Here is a 15707-nt window from a genome sequence, read left to right on the forward strand (position 1 = left end):
TCCAGCATAACCACTGGAGAGCAATTAGGTGTAGGAAAGAGTCAGAAGCCTCTAACATCTCAACTGCCACCCAAACAAATATCTGCTAACTCAGCGAACCGAAGACCTTCCTGATCTTTGTTTTTTTTATTCGTTCATGGGATGTGGGCGTCGCTGGCGAGGCCGGCATTTATTGCCCATCCCTAATTGCCCTTGAGAAAGTGGTGGTGAACCGCTGCAGTCCGTGTGCAACCTCTGACCTGCTCTTGTAGCCACAATATTTATATGGCTGGTCCAGTTAAGTTTCTGGTCAATGGTGACCCCCAGGATGTTGATGGTGGGGGATTCGGCGATGGTAATGCCGTTGAATGTCAAGGAGAAGTGGTTAGACTCTGTCTTGTTGGAGATGGTCATTGCCCAGCACTTGTTTGGCATGAATGTTACTTGCCACTTATGAGCCCAAGCCTGGATGTTGTCCAGGTCTTGCTGCATGTGGGTTCGGACTGCTTCATTATTTGAGGGGTTGCGAATGGAACTGAACACTGTTGCTCATTGTTGTGGCTCAGTAACAACTGTTCATCAGGAACAAGCTTTTTACAACTGAAGAAGTCACAAAGAATTGAGATTGTGACAGCAAAGGTATTATTTTACATCTTGGTATAGAGTGCCCAGTAGCCTTGCAGTGTTTAGCAATTCTGGGCATGTACACAAGTGTAAGAGTGCAGGTGATATCTAAAGGTACGTTAACAGTTGTTGGATGTTGACTACATCTGGCAGGGGTAGGCACATATGTTCTCACCTGTCTGTGGGCCGACAGAAGGGAATGTTGAAATGCACCCTAATGTAAAACAGCTAGGTAAGAACAGGAGAAAAGGCCATTTGAGAAACATCCTTCCAGTTTGGCATCTAGTTTGAATAACCTCAATGTTTTTGCCTTGTTTGATTATTTCAAACCTACTTTCCACGAAGTCTAATGGTCCTAGTTTATGTTGAACTAAAATTCTGGGTTCCTTTCTGTCTGCCTTTTTTTGTTTCTGTATTGTGGTCACTCCTTAACCACATTATTTCTAGGCTATGACACTTGTCTAATCCTTCCTCACTGCTCATCCCCTTTACACGTCATCTGTCTAATTGCTTTTTGGTGTTGGTGACCAGAAGTGAATTCTGTGGTCTGCCACTGTATTGTAAAGCCTTTGTGTAACCTCAAGACTTATTCTGTGTGTGTGTGTGTGTGTGTGTGTGTGTGTGTGTGTGTGTGTGTGTGTCCGTCCCACTGTATTCGACCACTTTTTTTATTTGTTTTATCATTAAAGTAAACAATCATGCTTATAGAATCCTACAGTCTTACAGTGCGGATGTGCAGGGGGGGCGGGGCGTTCGGCCCATTGTACCTGCCCAGCTCCCTGAAAGAGCTAACCAATTAGCCCCTTTTCCTGTATCCTTTTTTTAAAAGAAGAATTTCCATTTCAAATATTTATTCACTTCCACATTCATTTCTAAATCTCCCCATGGTAATTCAGTTCTATTCAGTGATCCAAAATTGTGCTATACAGGTGCAATAATTTATAATTCAGTGTTAAACTTCATTTGTTATCTCTTTGTCCAAGTGTATAAATAATCTAAATCCCTTGTCAATCTTTTACTGCGTTCTCTGTCTTTACTGCTCTTTATTTACATTAGCATATTTCATCAGGTCACTTGTGTAGATTAGAGACCAAAATACTGCCCATTGTAGGATTGAGCTCAACGTTTCTTCCCTCCATCTCACATTATACTTCTTGAGTCCTTTGTTTCCTTTCTTTATCCCTGTACCTTGTTCTCTTTCCTCACCAATTTTCTTCTGTTCTCCGGAATCTATTGACGCCTTCCTGAGGTTCCACAAGTAGCAGGTGCTTCTCAGTGCTTCTCTCAAGTGGTTATTATTGATTTGTGAGGCTCTCACCGACTGCTTTGAATCTTGCTCCACTTCCATGTTCCGCCCTGGATTATTGTAGCTTTTAATCAGAATTATTTTACTCGGAACTTCATTAAAAGCTTTCCAAATGCCTAAACTATATCTGAAACAGTGCTACTGTCTGCTTTATCTGTAACATCCTGAAAGAGTCGAGGAGTTTGGACAACCAGCATCTTTTTTAGTCTGAGCTGGTTACGTTATTCCTCCTATGTTTCTGATGTTGAGGCAAGTGAGTTTGTAGCTGGTTGAGTCAGTTTTGTTGCCATTTGAAAAATAAGTGCTATGGGATGTTTTACCACGTTAAAGGCGCTATATGAATGCAAGTTGTTATGTAAACTTTTTTTTAAGTTTGCCTGTTTCCTGCAGGCTTCCATTACATCCAGCTCTATGTCTCCACCTCTGGCTGTCAGACAACCTTGTCTGACATCAGGTCATGGATGAGTTAAAATTTCCTCCACCTGAACGTCAAGACCAAAGCCATTGTTTCCATTTTAAGTGCCACAAATTCCACTCCCGTGCCACTGACTCCATCTTTTCATCGTGCTCAGTTTTTCCCACCCCCGCCACAGGCTGAACAGACTGTGCAAAACCTTGGTTCTCTGTTTGACAGAGAGCTGAGCTTCAAACACCATATTCCATCCATTACCAAGACCACTTATTTCCACCTCACAAAGATTACCCCACCCCCAGCCTCATTCCCTGTTGCGGCTGAAACCTTTATCCATATTGCTGTCGTGCTGGACTTCAATTCTCTAATGTCCTTTTTGCCAGTCTCCCATTATCCACCGTCCATAAACTCCAACTTGTTCAAAACTCAGCTACCTATATCCTATCCCGTACTAAATCCTGCTAGCCCATCACGCCTATCCCCGCTGACCTACATTGGCTCCCTGTCCTCATTGCTCATCTTCAAATCACTTTGTGGCCTTGCCCCACCCTACCTCTGCGCCCACCTCAGCTTTCACCTCACCATTGGTAGCAGATTCTATGACCGCATTGACCCTACTCTCGATTCTCTCTGACACTCCACGTCTCTTTACACTATTTTTCAAAAAACAAGTCTTCTCCAATTGCATCGTCTCTTTACCTAAGCTCTCCATCACTTCTCCTAATACTTGCACCATATCTTGGTTTCCACTCATTTATTCCTGCCTCAGCTTATCTGCTGCTGAAACCCTCATCCATGCCTTTGTTACCTCTAAACTTGACTATTTCAATGGTCTCCTGGCTGGCCTCCCATTTCCCACCCTTCATAAACTTGAGCGCATCAAAAACTCTGCTGTCTGTACCCTACTCTCACTAAGACCCGCTCCCCCAATCACCCTTGTGCTCGTTTACCTACATTGGCTCCCGGTCCGTCAACGCCTCGCTTTTTAAAATTCTCATCCTTGTTTTCCAATCCCTCCATGGCCTCGCTCCTCCCTATCTCTGTAACCTCCTACAGCCCTCTGAGATCTCTGCGCTCCTCCAATTCTGGCCTCTTGTGCATCTTAGGTTTTAATCACTCCACCATTGGTGGCCATGCCTTCAGCTGCCTCGGCCCTAGGCTCTGGAATTCCTTCCCTAAACCTCTCCGCCTCTCTAGACCTCTCTCCTCCTCTTAAGATGCTCCTTAAAACTATCTCTTTCCTGTCCTAATATTTCCTTTTATGGCTCCGTCTCAAATTTTGTTTGGTAACGCTCCTATGAAGCACCTAGGGATGTTTTACTACATCAAAGGCGTGATATAAATACAAGTTGTTGTTTATTTCCATTTTCTTCTCTCCCAGCCACCCCTTTTAAAGTATTTTGTGGCATTTTCTATATTAAGGGTGTATCATAAATATAAATGTTGTAAGATATGCTTTTTAACTTATTTTATAAAACTCCTGTACTTCTCCCAGAGTAGGCTTTGTAAAGTTTTTTTTTTGTAATTTTATAATTAACCCATTCATCCATCTTGGAGAATGCTTGTTTAGGTTGCATTAACTTCTGGTGGTTGTTTACTCGTGGACGCTATTATTGTACCATTTGTCATGAACAAGGCAAACTCCAAAAGAATACAGAACAAAAAAAATGTAACTGTACAATTTTGGTCTCCTTACCTAAGAAAGGATATACTTGCCATAGATGGAGTGCAACAAAGGTTTACCAGACTGACTCCTGGAATGGCAGGATTGTCTTTTGAGGGGAGATTGAGTAGACTAGGCCTGTACTCCCTAGAGTTTAGAAGAATGGGAGGTGATCTCTTTGAAACATACAAAATTCTTACAGGGCTTGACAGGGTAGTTGCAGGGAGGATGTTTCCCCTGATTAGGGAGTCTATAAGCAGGGGTCACAGTCTCAGAATAAGGGGTAGGCCATTTAGGACTGAGATGAGAAATTTCTTCACTCAGAGGGTGGTGAATCTTTGGAATTCTCTACCCCAGAGGGCTGTCGAGGCTCAGTCATTGAATACATTCAAAACAGAGATCGATAGATTTCTAGATATTAAAGGCATCAAGGGATATGGGAATGGTGCAGGAAAATGGGGTTAAGGTAAAAGATCAGCCATGATCTTGTTGAATGGCGGAGCAGGCTCAAGGGGCCAGACGGCCTACTCCTCCTATTTCTTATGTTCTTATGAAGAGATACTTTTCAGCAATATTTTCCAGGTTTTTTTTGAAGTTTGCCTTGTTAAAATTTTTCTTGGCTCAGACATTATCTGGTTGAAACTTTTTAGCAGCCACCAAGATCCTGAAATCCAGGCGAGAGGATGGTTGTTTATTGTACCAACTGTCAACTCAATGTGCCCACTTGCTGGCATTTAATATTGTGGGGGAGGGTTTAAACTAATTTGGCAGGAGGGTGGGCACCAGGATGTAGTATTGGAAAGGAGAAACCAGGTGCACCAAGGATTGGGGGAGAAAGATAGCACTAGAATAAGAAATAGTAGGTGGGATCAGACCAAGAGAGAGTACAAGAAAGTCTAAAATTTGGTTTACAGTGCATGTGAGTAAATGCACGAAGCATTGTTTAAAAAAAAGTTGGAGAGCTGCAGGTGCATATTGCCACATGGGAATATGATGTCGTGGCGATAATGGAGACCTGGCTCAAAAAAGGGCAGGATTGGGTACTAAATATTCCTGGATACAAGGTGTTCAGGAAAGATAAGGAAGGAAAGAAAGGAGTGGGAGTGGCAGTATTGATTAAGGAGAATATCGCAGTACTGGAGAGAGAGGATGTCCTGGAGGGGTCAAGGACAGAATCTATTTGGTTAGAGTTAAGAAACAATGGAGTTGCCATTACACGTGAATTTCTCAATTTCTGTTGAGTAGTAGAAAAGACTTGCATTTAAAATAGCATTTTATCAGGATCATTTCAAACCACTTCACAAAGAACAAGTTACCTTAAAGTGGCTACAGAACAGAAAACAGAGTAGGGGTTAAAGATAGTTACTCAGACTGGTGGAAGGTTAGAGTGTTCCACAAGGATTGGAGCTGGGACCATTGTTGTACACAATTTACATTAACGATTTGAAATCAGAAGTACAATTTCAAAATTTGCAGACGACACCAAATTAGAGGGTATAGTTAATAAAGAGGAGGACTGTGACAAAATACAAGACATTAATAAACTTGCAGAATGGGCGGGTAATTGGCAAATGAATTTCAATATAGATGTTACATTTTGGTAGGAAGAATAAGGAGGCCACATACTGCTTAGATAATAAGGGTCTAGATGAGGTAGAGGAGCAGCAGGATCGAGGGTGCAGATAGTAATAACACTGGTTAATAAGGCCATAAAAAATCAAACCAAGCGCTGGGTTTCATTTCTGGAGGGATAGAATTGAAAAGCAGAGAAGTTATGTTAAACTTGTATAGAACCTTGATGAATTCAGGAGAAACTTCTTCACCCAAAGAGCGGTAAGAATGTGGAACTCGCTACCACAAGGAGTAATTGAGATGAATAGCACAGATGCATTTAAGGAGAAGCTAGATAAGCACATGAGGGAGAAAGGAATAGAAGGATATGCTGATAGGATTAGATGAAGAGGGGTGATCGGAGGCTTGTGTCGAGCATAACCGCCAGCATAGACCAGTTGGGCCGAATAGCCTGTTTCTGGGCTGTAGACACTCTGATTCTATGTAAAGTACAGTGATTGTTATGTGATCGAAGTGTCAGCCTGGATTCTGTGCTCATATTCTGGTGTGACTTGAATCTACAACCTTCTGATCCAGAGGCAAGAGTGCTACCTGCTGAGCCAAGCTGACGCGGGTGGGGCTGGGCTCATTTTTAAGAGGGGCGTCAAAACAGTGATCTTTTTAAACTGGAATAAGCACTCGTTACAAAGGCCTCTGTTCTACCACGGAAACAGACGGGTGGAATTGCAGCATGCAATTGGCTGTCCAGAGGTTTGAATCTGGCAGCTTTCGACTGCCAATGGCTGCAAGGAAGTTTGGGCTGACAGTTTAAGATTTCAGATCATGCCTAGTGACACTATAGTGGATAGTGATAATTTGCAGTAGTAATACTGTGTATTTTTCATGTTCAAATGCTTCACACTAATTGGTTTCCAGGATGAAAAACTAGCTTCAGAGGCTGCCTCACCAGGAAATGGAGCAACAGCTCTTTGAAATCTGCCCTGTCACTTCAGCAGCTGTGTGGTGTAGGAATGATTTCTTCTTGGTGCTGCAGTAAGGATCAATACATGTGGAAGTACCAGTCATTATAGAGAAATCTATTTTCAAAAAAGTATTTAAATCATTTTGGCAAAAACTCCAATCACAAAATATTAGCTCTTTTAAAAATAAAACCAAAGTTTATCGCACCATGACTGTACATAAAGTTGGGTCACATAAATTAAATGGAGCCCTAATCAAAATCACAAATGACATCCTGTGACTGTGACCATGGTGCACCATCGCACCTCATTCTTCTTGACCCCTGCAACTTTTAGGACAGTCGACCACACCACTCTCATCCAATGCTTTTCATCCATTGCGCAGCTTCGTTGAACTGCCCTCGCTTGGTTCCACTCTTAGATATCCAACTGTAACCAGAACATCTCCAGCAAAGATTTCTCTTCCTGCCCCCACACCTCTTGGGTCCCCCAAGGATTTACCCTTGCCATCTCCCCCGCCTCTTCCTCATCTATATGCTGCCCCTTGACAAAATCATCTGAAGACGTGGGCTCAGCTTCCACGTGGACATGGATGAGAATCAGCTCTACCTGTCCACCATCTCTCGACCCCCTCCCCTGCCTATGTGTTGTCAGACTGCTTGCCCAGCATCCAGTCCTGGATGAGCCACAATTTCTTCCAGTTAAACATAGGGAAAACCCGAAGCCGATGTTTTCGGCTCCTGTCACCAACGCTACATTCACTACCAATCCCATCTCCCTTTCCGGCCTTGTCTCTGGTTGAACCAGACGCAACGTTTGTGTCCCAATTGATTTCAGGATAAGCTTCAGACCCCCATATCCTCTCCATCACAAAGACTACCCACTTCTACCTCCGTAATATCACCCACTTCCATCCCTACCTCAGTCCGTCTGCTGTTGAAACCCTCGTTCAGGCCTTTGTCACCTCCAGATTTAGCTATTGAAATAATCTCAGCAGCCTCCCATCCTCCACCCTCTGTTCAACATCAGTTCATCCAAAATTCTGCTGCCCATATTCTGTCCCATTCACGCATCACCCCTATTGCAGAGCTACATCGGCTGCCGGTCCCCCAGCTCCAATTAAAAATTCTCATCGTCGTGTTTGAATCTTTGTGATCTTAGCCTTCCCTATCACAGCGTTAATTATATAATATCACGCGCTCCCCTCCACAATAGAAAAAACTATAGGTAATGAAATAACGTGTAAGAACATATCAACTTGAGATTATACAGGGAAAAAGTCTGATCAGAAGTTGCAACCCATACCCATGGAGCACAGCATTCTAAAAATAGGACAGACAAGCCTTTGCAGTATATCCAACATTGTGAGAATTACTGTGCATGAGGTATGAAAAGAATGTGATTTAATGACGCTCGAGCTGACTGGTTAACCAGCTCCATGCACAGAAAGATTAAATTAATGTTCTGACGAAAGGTCTTCGACCTGAAACGTTAACTCTGTTTCTTTCTCCACAGATGCTGCCTCACTTGCTGAGCTTCTCCAGCATTTTCTGTTTTTATTTCAGATTTCCAGCATCCGCAGTATTTTGCTTTTAAATTAATGTTTAGTCCAATCCAGTTACCCCATTTCTTTTCCCTCATCTCTTCACCACCCATCTGCCCCCCGCCCCCCCCCCCCCCCCACAGTAAGAAGTGGCAGTCTAGTAAGCTGTCTGGCTGGAGGTTTTTGTCTCTTCAGTTAAACCGTGCTTCATTACTTGGTCCAGTGCTTCTCATAAATCTTTGGGAAATTGAAGCCAAAAAGAACAGGTTTTAGAATATCTGAATTGATTTCCTTATCTTCGTTTAAAGTTGCACGATTTAGTTGCTTTGTGTTGTAATGGATACAGATGTGAAAATAAACTTTTGTATTTGATACAAGTAAAAACTCCATGTGCTGTCACTTTGGGCTCAAATATGGAGAGGTGTTGAGATTCTTCATCTCAGTTAAAGCTCCACACTTACCCCACACCCCTTGATACTCCAGTGAAAGTCAGGGGGAGGTACATGGAACAAGGGGCCAATCACAGAAGCTCCACCTTTTAGCATCTAGCAATAAATTGATTGTTCAGTCAATTACCTCGGCAAGTTTTTTTAAGAATTTATTTTTAAATACTACGCTCTATTTTTCAGGTGTACTAAAGGGTGCATTTTGATGACCAGTAACTGATGGTGAGCAGGGTAGAGAAATCAGTTATCTGCAGAAAAGCCATAGACTTCCACAAAATGGAAATTAACAATGTGCTTGTACCCTGGCCAATATTTATCCCTCCATCAACACCACTAAAACAGATCATCTCGTTGCTGTTTGTGGGACATTGCTGTGTGCAAATTGGCTGTCGCGTTTCCTATGTTACAACAGTGACTACACTTCAAAGGGTACTTTATTGCTGTAAAGTGATTTGGGACATCCTGAGGTTGTGAAAGTCTTTCTTTCTTACGTGTGCATTTGGTTGGAAGTGGTTAGTAGAGGAGCCAGTGCAAAGAGCTCCCTGCCTGCTGGAACACTGCTGAGTCAGGGTTATCGAGTGGGGATGGAATCACTTGCATCGGAACAGTTGTGCTCACCAGTACACTGCCAGTTGAGCAGACATCACTCTGGTGGTACAGTGTGGATATTTGGCACCATTAGTTTAATTTTTTACCAGTGGATTTCATGGCAAATTGGAAGGTAGGGTGGAGAAGAGGAGGTGGGATAGGTTGGCATGGGAAGTACTTGAGCTTTAGACAGGGCAGGAATTGTTTAAAACTGGAGGGTGAGACTTAGATGCAATTGTTATTTTTTTAAGTTGTACCTGGGGTGATGGCCAGTTTATATATGAGAAAAAAATGTAACAGGGGTTTAAAATCTGGGACTAGAAAAATGCAAAAGAAAAAAAATCTAAAAAGGAGGAAGAAAATGGGGGAGGGAATGAGCCAAAAAAGGAACTGTCGTGAGAGAGAAAGGAACAGGGCCAAGAGCTAGGTCACTGAGCGGGGCAGCTGTTGAAATGTTGCGGGGCGGAGAGGGGAGCAATGAAGGTGCAATTTCAGTATTTTTGAAAGTGAAAATTGAGCAGAGCAACGTATGTCCTAACCGCTGTTCCTCAACCTGAGGCTAATGTTTTTTTAAAAAAGAACAGGGTGCCATTTTTTTTTTACCCAAGTTGCTATAGGTAAAGTGGGGAGTCTGAACTGCCATAACAGCAATTTTTGTTGCAGGAAAAATTACTTGTCAGGGAGCAGACAGTCCCATCATGGATTCCATATAATTTGTATAAAAAAATGATACTATTATGCTTTGCAATATGAGACTATTCCTAAGCATCTGGTCCACGGGAGATTGAGCCTCACTGGTGGTGGTTGAGGTGGGTGTCACTACAGTGTTACCAGTGGTAACGTGTGCAAGGGACTCAACCTGTGCATCCCTGGTGGGCAGCGTTGCTGAGCTTGCATCCCTGATGTCCAACAGCACGATTGAATACAGTGCAGAAATTGGCCTGTTTGAAAATGGAACCTCATTATTTTTTCAAATTGTTCAGGCGACCCAGCTTAGCTACAGCAAGGAACGGTGGCGAGTTTCCACCCTCTGTCCTCCACGTGAGGCCAGCACCCCAGTAGCACCCACCTGAAATATGGAAATGCCTTTGACAGCAGAAATTGGCCCAGGGTCAGAGAGGCAAATAACAGGCAGGCAGCAATTGTAAGCCAACGTACTCAGTATGAAAGTCAGACCCCAGTTTAGTTTCAAGCAGTGCCGATGATTTCTCTTGGTGTGTGATCTGTTTCTGACTCGCATTGGTAAGTGAGTTAAACATCCTGCTCACTTCACACATGCCCATTTCAGATCACTGCCATTTGATTTTGCCAGTTTTCCTCAAAATTGCCTTCCCTCACTCTTGAATTTGAATTTTGTCCTAATATCTCCTTATGTGGCTTGGTGTCAAATTTTGTTTGATAATCTCTCCTGCCTTGGGAGGTTTTACTGCATTAATGGTGCTGTATAAATGCAAGTTGTTACTTTGCTTCACATTACAAGAAATTCTGTCCCGTGTACCATGATCCAGTTGTATGCAGCCTCAACTGATCGAATATCTGCCTGCCCCATCCCAAACCCCCAATATGCGATCTGAAATTATGGTGAACTCTTAACTACAAAAGAAATAAGGATGAAATAACAGCATTAAAGCAGTCTGGTTGTACTGATACAGTTGAGTGGTGTTGAGAGTGAGAACTACTCTGGGGTGATCGAGACAGTACGGTTCACTTAACGTTGCCTGGAGGCATGGTCATGCTCAGTCTTATGTAACTCATTTTACAAATCCTAAATTCAGTGATTTAAACGTGTACAATGCTGTTAAACTTTGATAACCGTACATTTTCTGAAAACTAATTTTGAATATATATGGAATACATTGTTTTTCATCAGCCAGATGTTTGATGCATGCAGAAACCCGCTCTTATGATTGAGTCTCTGAACCACGCTACTGAGAAATCCACATAGCTAGAGCTTGTGTTTACCAAATATTGAGTGGACGTAGGAACAGGAATAGGCCATTCAGCCCCTCGAGCCTGTTGTGCCATTCATTTAGACCACGGCTAATTTGTACCTCAACTCCATTTACCTGCCTTTGATCCATATCCCTTGATACCCTTGTCTAACAAAATTTATTGATCTCCATCTTGAAAGCTCCAATTGACCCAATATCTACAGCATTTTGGGGGAAGAGTGTTTCAGATTTCCACTACCCTTTGTGTGGGAAAAAATGCCTCCTGATTTCCCTCCTGAATGGTCAAGCTCTAATTTTGGGGAGTGTCCACTGTCTCCCTGTAGGCACACACCTCATTTGCCAGAAGTCAGAGAGCTTAGGTACGGGTTAGGGCTCCCCAGGAGTGCAGTCTACTCCCAAATGTCTTTTTTTTTGCACAATAAAAAGTGAATTATCCAATGAATTGAATTGAACAACATTAATAATCCAGCAGAGTGGGACGCTGATACTTTGTTGAAAAAAAATAGAATTATTAGATACTTTGAATTAAAGTAGCCTCTACATCCATGACACTTACTCAATCTCATTCCATCTAAACTCCTGACCCCTGAACGTTCCTTCCTGGCTCCTGTGCTAGCTGACCTAGACAATGGATTCCTTTTCCTCAGGCACAACCCCCCCCCCCCCCCCCCCGCTTCAACATTTCTGCTGCAACTCTGTTTAAATCCCATCAATTTGGCTTTTGCCCCTCTCGCAGCCCTAACCTAGGTCACAAATTATATTCTCTGTAACTATGACCATGGTGTGCTATCCTTCCTCAACATTTTCTGCAGCCTTCAAGTTGGCCAACTATCCGAGCCGCTTGCAGTGCTTCTCTATCTTGGATGAGGTTTAATTTCCCCCAGCTAAATATTGGTAAGAATGAAGCTATCGTCTTCAGCCCCCACCACAAACTCCGCACCCTAGCCCCGAACTCCACCTGCCTCCCCAGTCACTGTCTCAGGCTGAACCAGACTGTTTGTTATCTGGGCATCCTGTTTGACCCTGACCTGAGTTTTTGACTCCATATTCTCTCCGTCACAAAGACGCACCTACTTCCAGCTCTAAAGTTGCCCATCTCCACCCACCTACCGTGGCTTTTTTAAATCTGTATTGTTACTAGCGATATTTAGTCTATTAGTACCAGTAATTTAGAAAAAAAAATGTACTTAACCTGATATACTTTGAGCAAGAGTAAATTGTGCAAGAATATATTTGTGCTCTTAATTTGAGCTAATTAGCCACCAGTACTCGGCAAAACCTCTCCATCTATATATCTTTTCTCTCATGTGAATTTAAGACTTGCATTTATATAGCACCTTTCACGACCTCAGGACCAAAGCACTTTGTAGCCAATAAAGCACTTTTTGAAGTGTAATCACTGTTGTAATGTAGGAAACGCAGCAGCCTATTTGTGCACAGCAATGTGATAATGATCAGATCATCTCTTTTTGTGATGTTAGTTGAATATAATGTATTGCTGTATAAGCCATTTGAAGTATGATAACTTTATACAAAACATTGGTAGGCCACAGTTAGAGTAATTGTGGATTTTTGAGCATTCTGTGTGAAAGACATTAAAACTATAGAGTTTTGGGTGGGGTGGAGAGTGTATATAAAGTGATACACAAAGTATCTCAATTGTGTAGGACAGACTGGGTGGACCAGAGGGTCCGTCATTGTTCATATGTTGGAAGAATGTACTGCGTAGATTCACCAGGATGATGCCAGGGATGGACAACTGTGTAATTAGGATGAGTCATGAGATACGGGGACTATTTCCATTGGCTCAGACAAGGCTAAGAGATTGAAGAAATTTTAAAATGTTGATAGGGTGAATAGTAAAAGATTATATCCTCTGGTTTGGGAGTCAGTGATGAGGAATCATTATTTTAAAATTGTCAGAGTTAAGTTAGATGTTGGATAAGATTTCTTTGCGCAGTGGGATTTTTGGAGCATGGAATGCTTTGTCACATGGAGTGGTAGAGGCAGAAACCATAACACCTTTTAAGGGAAAGTAGGGTAAATATTTAAAACAGAGCAAGATACAAAGTTTAGGGTGAAGAGCTGAGCAGTGGGATTAGTTTTGGATTGCACTGGCAAATAGCTGGCATAGATTCACTGGGACAAATTGCTTCTTCCTGTACCATAAATTCCAGCTTAGTTCTTGCTTCAGACATCCGAAGCTTCAGGGCCCAAAAAGAAAATGTTTGTTTCAAGTTAACCAACTAGATTTGTATTCAGTTGTTGAATTGTTTATTCAGTGAATAGAAATTTGTGTTCAATGTTCTCTGCAATACAGTTGGAGCCTGGTGCAACTGAGTTTGTCGTCTTTATCCACTTGTCTGACTAAGCAGAAACTATATTGAATATAGTTTGAAAAGGTGTCTGGGAGACTGTGCTGCCCTCGATACCAGATTATCCTCACTAATCCTGACCTGGTTCACTGGCATTAACTGTACTAAAAACATGACCTGTTCTCCACTTGAGCTCCTACATTCAAAAATCAAGTTGTAATTAATACTTCATCTTTAATGCTTCGGCCAGTTGGCACATAATCTGAGTTTGCCTGCTTTGCTAATTGTTTCCCTTGTCCTCCGCAGAGTGGGAACAGTTTCCATGTCTTTGACCAAGGACGTTTCGCAAAAGAAGTGCTTCCAAAATACTTCAAGCACAATAACATGGCCAGCTTCGTACGGCAGCTCAACATGTGTAAGTGGTGGCAGGTGGTAAATCCTGTGCTTGGTCCTTTTATAAGCATAGAGTGTGTGCCCAGCAGCGAGGCACCCATCTGGGAGGTGGTGGTGATCAGTTAAACATAAATTGAAGAAAACGTATCCAGCCAACAAAGCATTGTTCTCTCGCGATAATCGCTGCTAATCGCTCTCTTGCGCACATGCACGTTCTCTTGCTGTCCTGCACAGGCTTCCCCTCTGTGACTGTGACTCCCTTTTTTATTTTTCTCACCAGTCTCCTCTTCCATTTTCCACAAGTTGCACATTGCCTGACCACCTGTAGCCACGTGACAGGTGGCTGATTCCCTGCCAGGCTTCCCCAACACAAGATGTCTGGAGTCTATGCTGGAGCAGCATGGAATTATTTTCCCCCTACACTTCTCCATGTGAGGAGATGCTGGTCTCCACTCTGCGGCCCCACACCCTAGCACAACGAGCAGCTCCTCGGCTGTGTTAAGCGTTGAATTTGCATTTCCCACAGCTGTACTGCTCCAACATAATACATTTCCTGTCCCCCACCCCCCATTATATTTTGAAATAATTTTTTATCACGTGCTATCCTGTAAGAATTTGAAATGAAGACAGTGAGCCCTGAAATAAACAAGTCCCAATGGCTCAGGAGGTAAGTGTACTTTCTGGTGTGGTGCTGAGCTGTACAGACCCACTAGGTCCCAGATTCAACCCTGCGTCCATGCTGAGTCAAGTCACCTGCCAGCACTCAATGTCTCGGCTCACACGTGAGAGAGAGTACTGGAGGGCTGCCAGTGTTTGTGGTACCGTATGCCAACATGAGTTGGACTCTTTAAGGGTCAAGATGGCAGAATGATGCCCTGAAGGGCCCTGAAAAAACTTTGGAGATGACTTATTTGTGGTGGGGGGAGAGAAAGGGCTCCTCTTAGAGGAGCTGTGTACAGTGTATGTGGAATTGATTCATGGCTCCATCAGAGTCTCGCTCTTTGCAGGTCTGCATCTAACTAATTAGTAATAGCCACATCTCTTTAATCACCCACCCACCTGGGAAAACACAATCAGCTTTAACTTCCATTTATTTTGGGATATTGGCCGGGGATTTCCATTTGTGCTCTCACCAGCACCTTCACCCCCACCCCAATCCCCCATTACAGTGAGTCGGCAGAAAATCACGGGCTGGCTGGCACAATAACTCCAGCCGTTATAGATAAAGCACATTTTTTTTGTGAGTATTACCCTGTTATCCTCAGGGTTGGGGTTGAGGGGGTGACTTGTGAAGAGAGACGGTTAGCGGCACTTAACTCTGACCTCCCCGGGCTATCTTTGCCTTTGCAGATGGTTTTCGTAAAGTTGTGAACATTGAGCAAGGTGGGTTGGTGAAACCAGAGAAGGATGATACGGAGTTTCAGCACCTATACTTCATCCGTGGCCAGGAACACTTGCTGGAAAATATCAAGAGAAAGGTAACCAGTGTAAGTGCAAAATAAGCTAAGTACCAATGTATCTCCTTTTTTTTCTTTCTCTCTCTCTCTCTCTCTCGTTCCACAAAGTCTTGTGAATTGTTGGATTTATACACCAGAAGCTGCCTTTCAGAATTGATTTTTGGGTGGGTATAGGGGCAGATTTAACACAATATTATCAGTCACTTGGTGTACTCCAGATATTCATCCTATTCCATCTTTCCTCTCCCCAGTTCAACCCAGCCGGCCAGGCTTTGCATGCACACTATCCTGTGGATAGGAAGTTCAGCCCCCTAGCTGTGGGTGGGTTTCTCCAGAGGAAGGCTCAATACAAATACCTTCATTGAATTGCTTGGGGCTACTTCTAGTTTCCATTTGCATTTATAACGTCCAGTCTGAGTTGAACTGGCAATGTCATTGGCTTGGAAGTTATGTATTTTTTTATTTACCTTCACCCCTCCCTAGATGACACTAACTTGT

General features: G+C 43.0%; 1 protein-coding gene across 4 annotated transcripts in view; it reads left to right on the top strand.

Moving 5' to 3' along the window:
- Nucleotides 1–15707, top strand: part of hsf1 (heat shock transcription factor 1) — a 91827-nt gene that overhangs the window by 16080 nt on the left and 60040 nt on the right. For 3 of the 4 annotated variants that reach the window (XM_067968928.1, XM_067968955.1, XM_067968937.1), the window contains exons 2-3: nt 13666–13774; nt 15103–15239. In XM_067968928.1, the coding sequence (XP_067825029.1) occupies nt 13666–13774; nt 15103–15239 (246 nt within the window). The remainder of the gene's footprint in view (nt 1–13665; nt 13775–15102; nt 15240–15707) is intronic. The other variant, XM_067968945.1, reaches the window with a different exon arrangement.

Source organism: Heptranchias perlo, chromosome 2 (assembly GCF_035084215.1).
Source record: "Heptranchias perlo isolate sHepPer1 chromosome 2, sHepPer1.hap1, whole genome shotgun sequence".
In the NCBI taxonomy this organism is placed as follows: Eukaryota; Metazoa; Chordata; class Chondrichthyes; order Hexanchiformes; family Hexanchidae; genus Heptranchias; species Heptranchias perlo.